The 6,646-nt window shown below is 34.0% G+C and overlaps 1 protein-coding gene across 2 annotated transcripts in view; it reads right to left on the reverse strand.

Annotated features, from left to right (window-relative positions):
* Window positions 1–6,646, reverse strand: part of COL4A5 (collagen, type IV, alpha 5) — a 329,573-nt gene that overhangs the window by 60,684 nt on the left and 262,243 nt on the right. For both annotated transcript variants that reach the window (XM_005865212.2, XM_005865213.2), the window contains exons 34-36: window positions 6,164–6,262; window positions 4,761–4,850; window positions 4,214–4,353 (exon numbers count right to left, since the gene is read on the reverse strand). In XM_005865212.2, coding sequence (XP_005865274.1) covers window positions 4,214–4,353; window positions 4,761–4,850; window positions 6,164–6,262 — 329 coding nt within the window. The remainder of the gene's footprint in view (window positions 1–4,213; window positions 4,354–4,760; window positions 4,851–6,163; window positions 6,263–6,646) is intronic.

Genomic DNA, 6,646 nt, shown 5'->3' on the forward strand with positions numbered 1-6,646 from the left:
TTGTAAACATCTTGGTCACGCCCTTACTTTGCCTCGTAGCATCTGCTATAAAATAAAGGCATGGTTGTGGGCGTGGTCGCTGTCTCTCAGAGAAGCAGCGCCCCACCGAGACCTGGCTTTCATTCTCTTGTCTGTCTTTTCTAAGCCTTTCAGCTGCCCCCACTCAGGTTCACTCCTGGCTGTGCTGGCGCGGCACACTTTAGAAAGATATGCCTCCACGCTCCCAGGGTGGGTTTCTGCCTCAAACCCCGCCCTTACAGGAATCAGCTCTGGGAAACAGCTTGGGGAGGGCGCAGTCGTTGCCAAGACAACCCCCGAAGGACTGACTTCCTTCCACTTGGTCGCAGAGGTTGTGGTTGTGATGAACACCACCCATGATTTTTATATAAGTAGATAATTTATCATATATCACTTCTTGTTTTGCACAGTAGTATGGCACTATAAATAAGAAAATGCAAATTGACAGCATATAAAAAGATATTAATAATCAGTGAGAAAATATGCTCGATCCACGACCTTTAAAGGGTTTCTGCAATACATTAAAATCCCTCTGGATTTCAGTTATAACTGTATTGAAAAAAGTCATATGTTGTTGGTACGTTTGCCTTTACTAACTTCTTTGGCTCCACATTTGGTCTCTCAAATGGTGGCAGTGTCAACATTCTTACTGTTGGCTATTTCATCTATAACTGCATTTACATTAGATTTAAAGTTCCCTTCCAGTGTTATCACTTTTTGTTGTTTTGCTGCGTTTTTATATTTATTGATCAATTTCCCCTTTTATTATCCATTTTTTGTTAAATTTCATGTGTATTTAGAGACAAAGAGGCAACACGATTACATACTTTGCTGTTAGTGCATGAAGGGAGTAACAGATTTTTGTGACTATCACGGAAAGAATTTGGAAGAAGTGAAATGATTGTTCACTGATAATGATGCATAGCTGTTATTTACATAGTGACTTATGAATTGAAGAGCTAATATACCATGGTAACTAAAATTTGAATCATATTATTGTGGACTGATGTTATTTAACTGAAGTGTGGTAACAAATCTGTGCATATCAGAACGTGCAAAGCAAGGATTCCCTGTGCCTAGTGTAACTGAGATATGAAATTTTATATTTTCAATGTGTTACCATTCTAAGATACAATACTACCATTTGAAAGAAACAATAGTCTACTTCAAATACATAATTTCCTTGTTTTATCAGCTTTTCAAGTATTCAAAGTTAGTGTAGAATTTACTTATTAAGGTATACTTGCAGTATGCATAGAAAATCCAAAAGCTAGCATCTTATTTGAAGAGTTGAATATATTAAGGACATTTGCCAATTGACGCATTTTCTGCTGCCACCCATTATCATTTCAGAGGTGAGTTATAATGGTAATTTGGGTTCCATTACATAAATTTTAAAATTCACCCAGTCAAGAAAAAATATGTATGAACAAATTTATAAATGTTTTAAATGGCATTTCAAATCAATGAGTAAAGAATGAAATTTCACCTCACACAACATACATAAAATGTCAGATAGATTAAAGATGTCAATATAAAAAAATCAGGAAAGTACTGAAAAAATTATATAGGTCAATTTTATAATCTTATGATATAAAAGTCTTCATAGCACCAGAAAACGATGCTCCTGATCTTCCCTACCAAATCTGCTTATCTCAAAATCTTTCCTATCTCACTATGTAGCAACTCTATTCTTTAAGTTGCTCAAGATAAAAATTTTAGATTCATCCTTGATATCTCTCTTTTTCTCATATTCTATAAGCAAATAATGCTGGCTTGACCTAAAAAATATATTCAGATTCTGACCATTTCTTATTTCCACTACCACCACCCTGATCCAAGCCATCAACCTTTCTACTTTGTATATTTTAAATAGTGCCATACTGGTCTCACTGTTTTCATCCATATTCCTCTATGGTCTATTTCCATAACAGGAGCTATGATTTTTTAAAAATTAAATTATAGTTATGTTACTACTTCCACTCTCTTCCCACTTCACTCAGCAGTAAAAGCCCTTGCTATAATCTACAAGAACTTAGATAATCTACCCCCCCATTACCAACCTGATCTCCCACTCTCACTTACTCTTCTTAATCCACACTAGCCTCACTTATGTTCCTCAAACATGTCAGCTGTATTCCTGCCTCAGCGTATTTGAATGATTCCCTCACTGCATGAGGTCACTTGATTAACTGTTATTAAAGAAGCTTTCCCTTATAGTCTATTTCAAAATGTAACAATTCTCAGCAATTCTTATTCCCAAGCCTCACTTTACTTTTGCCATACCTTCTAACATACTATAAACTTACTTATTTTGTTTATTGACTAGATGTAAGTTCCACGCAGGCAGTGAGTTCATTTCATTCATGCTCTATCTCCAGCACCTAAAACAGCACCTAAAACCTGGCACATTGTACATACTCAATAGATATTGTTTCAATAATTAATGAGTATAAAATTTACCTATGTAAAAATTTAAACTTCTACATGATGAAATACATAGTAAACTATAATACAATAACTTACTGAGAGAAACTATTTGGAACACATATAATAGATAATGGATGCATTTTTGCTATTTATAAAGTACTTCTACAAATCATTAGGAAATATATAACCAAATCCCTTCCTCAAAAATGAGGCAGAGTATGAACAGACAATTTGCAGAGACGATATAAGCATAAGAAATCTCACTTGTAATGAGGAAAAGTCAAATTTAAACAATGATGCACTAGTTTTCACCCATTAGGTTGACAATATTAGAGACTGATAAAACTCAATATTTATAACATGAGGAGAAAATAGAAAATTTATTATATTGATCAAGCTATAAAGCTATATGACAGGAAATTTTGTCAGTAACTATCAATATTAAAAATGCATTTATATGCTAGGCTTCAGCAATCCTACTCAGAATTTATTCTGTGACAATATTTACCAAACAACATTATGATATGTATGTAAGATATGGATAAGAATCATATCACATGCAACATATGTTTATAATCATGAAAGTGTGGGAACAATTTCAGTACTTATAATGTTAAATTATGTATGGTTGACTCATACAAAATACTATATAATAGTGAAAGACAATGTGGAATATATTTATGGGCTAATAAGGAAAGTTAGGTAAGATTTACTTAGTTATGATAGCTAAGTCCAGAGTTCATATCTGTAAATAAAAGATACATACATTTTGGAAGATGCAACATCATTTTATGTATCGATAACATTATAAAAATGCTTCTAATTATAGAGGTGCTTTCCAATGTAAGATACTCCTCAATATCAGAGATTTTTAAATGTAAAATTGAGTCTTAAAAATGATAAGCTATCTATAACACACACACACACACACACAAACACACATATATATTGTAAATTATAGTCTTTGTATACTATTAAAAAAGAAATGATTTTTAAAGTATCATTCAATAAATTCTTATCTCAGTTGGAATTTTCACTAATTCTGTGAAAGTTGAGTGACACAATTTCTCTTCAAAAACTCTCTAGCTTTGTGGTCTGACTGAATGATTAAACAATATTATAAGACAAACAACTAACTGGGAGCAAATATTTGCAATATATATTATAGAAAATGGATGCAACTTTGCTAGGCATAAGGTACTCCTATAAATTAGTAAGGGTTATTATCTTTTTACATAGAATTAAGCAGTTATTAAATATTTGTTGAGTCCATGATTCTAAAACAAGTTCTAAATCTGATTGCTTCTGAAACATCACCACATTTTCTCATGGACTAGGGGCATAGAGGGATATGGCAAGCTGTTTTTGAAGGAGTACCTCAGATACGCAGTTAAGAATACTACTGCACTTTTATTAATTGCCTAAGTTACAAAAAAGCAGAAGTTACTTTGTTTTTAAGTCTCATCACATTGTTAATAATAATAATTGGACAAAGACCAACAACCATATCACTAAAAAGGGTAAATAAAAAAAGCAGGCAGAAAAATGCTGAAACATGCAAAGAAATTAAGATTAATCAGAAGTGTTCTCCCTTTTTTGGACTGGCTGCAAAGCCTAAAACATATCTCCTTATAAAATAAGAAAATAGAGAAGGAATGAATTCTTGCCTATGCCAGTCTAAAGTTTATTTAATGAAGAATTAGGAATAAGCACAGAATTATAGAAAAATCACATCTGCTCAGGCATATGTCTAGAGTAGGATTACCTTTGTGCCAGGAAGACCTGGAATACCAATGCCTGAAACACCAGGATCACCTTTTTCTCCTTTCTGCCCAGGTAATCCTGGGGAGCCAGGTTGTCCAGGAACTCCAGGAATACCAGGGGACCCTTTTATACCCTGAGGGCCTGTTGAAAACATGCAATAATTTACAAAATACCTTTTATTTGTGGCATATCTGTCATGCATATAACCAAACAAAAGATTTTTTAAAAGAACTCTGCAAATTCTGCTATAGAACAATGAGCTTTACAATCAGGATTATATAAAAGTCTATTCTATAGGAAGTTTAAGTGAAAGGGGTACAGCTGAAAAAAAAATGTGCAAGTTTGGAAAATTTTACTTTTAAGGTTTCTAAAGCTCTGTCCCTTAATTCCTAGTTCAAATATTTGTATAATGAGACAGGTTTTTCCACTAATTAAGTTAGATATTGTCTCAGTCTGATTCTATCCACACCAATCTCTTTTCTGATAACAAAGATAGTGAGCTGTCTTCCATTAGTGGATCTAAATACTTGGGAGATTTCATTACTCACCTGGAAATCCCATATCACCTATGGTTCCTTTAAGTCCAGGTGGTCCCGTAAGTCCTGGCTCCCCAGGGAGACCAGGGTTACCCTTTGGACCTAGAAATGCCAAATTGGTAAAATTAAGACAAGTCATCAATATTGAGGCTTCCTGGTTTCCTGGAATGGGTCATAATTAAAATGCAAGTATGGAATTGGATGGATCAAATCTTAATTCATGATCAAGTTCCAAAGACTTAACTCAGCATAAAACAGGCAAGAAATCTCCTTCAGATCATATTACAATATAATCTCAGTAATAGAGGTCTCCTAATACAAATTTATTTTAAAAATGCAAAACTTTTATCAGGATACCTTGTTTCTTGCCAAAAACTATTACAAAACCCTAAAGTCCTATTTGTTGTATGTGTATAACTACCCTTTACTGTATTTATCACAGATGAATATAGCATAATGAGTTTGTTTTTAAAATATTCAGAAGTAGCTTTCCCATGTAGATTCTGATTATGTGAGAGCAAAAAGAGGAAAGTGGTCATCTGTCATGATATAACCACAGTACATTAGGCCAAGGATAGATAAGTGTTAATGGAGAGGTTCTGAACTGTCACCTCCAACAGTCATGGCTGCTCTGCTTACACATTCTTCCTAGAGCTTAGGTGCTTGAGCTCTAAGGACCCCAATGTTGCCTTAATCAATTTTTCATTGATTTTTTTCTTTCACAATTGCTTCCAACTTGGGGATGAGAAAGCAGAAGAAGTGAAGGATATAAAGGAAATAATTTCCTTTTCCAACTATATCAAGGCAATGTCGTGTAGTCTAAAGCAGAATAATGAACCTTACGAAGACGGGACCAGATCCTCTTTATTCATTAGGGGACCAAGTAAAAGAGAATGGCTTAAAAAGCAGCAAGAAAGAATTTTATTAGAGACAAGAAAAAATCTGTGTTGACTGTAAGAGGATGATTAATACTGTAACAGACTACCAAGGTAGGTTGTAAAATTTTCATCCCTTGAAACTTAAAAAAATAAGCATCTATTTTTGAAATCGTGTGTTTAACATGGCTTAAATATTGACCCTGTCTGAAGGCTCCTACTAGATCATTGTTTTATTTACTTACGCTGCAATTTATGTAAATAAAACCCAGCACCTTACTTTGATATACTTCTGATTCTGTGTAACTCTACTACTACCACAAAAAGAAAACAATACCAAAGCAAAACATCCTACAAGTCTTGACTGTTGATACTTGGGCCAAATGGCAACATATTGCTAAAGGAGAACACCATGTCTCAGTAGCTATTAAAGGATATTGCCATGACCATATCCAAAATATCATCACACATGACAAATACATAATGTTTCAGGGTTCAGGATCAGCTATCCAATTTCTAAAGGTGGTCTATTATACCTACCTGGTGATCCTGGTAATCCAGGTTTTCCAGTCAGTCCAGGTTGCCCTGGGTCTCCAGGCAAACCCTGGTAACCTTTTGGCCCTGAAACTCCAGGAATACCTTCCAACGATGAGAATAAGAGAGACAAGTTAGGCTGATATCATTAATTCATTAAATTAATTTGGCAAAGCAAGCTACTCAGATTCTGAACTGTGAGAAATACAGGAACTAGTGATATTCAAACAGTATAAACCAACAGCACTGGACTCACACTAATAGCTTCTCCTTTTTACTTAGTTATCATTATGAATTCAAAGCATTCAATTAAGTCACTTTCCTCTTTGTGCTTAATTATCTTACATTGTAAAATGAAGGATTTGGGGCAGATTATTTCTAGGCTATTCCTTATATTCTCCAACTATTTTAATAACCTTATATTAGAGGCAAGAATAGAGTCTTTGCTAACTCTATTTTACAGAAAGCATAAAATGAAAGAGAAGTATT

This window comes from Myotis brandtii, unplaced genomic scaffold, assembly GCF_000412655.1.
Source record: "Myotis brandtii unplaced genomic scaffold, ASM41265v1 scaffold199, whole genome shotgun sequence".
NCBI lineage: Eukaryota > Metazoa > Chordata > Mammalia > Chiroptera > Vespertilionidae > Myotis > Myotis brandtii.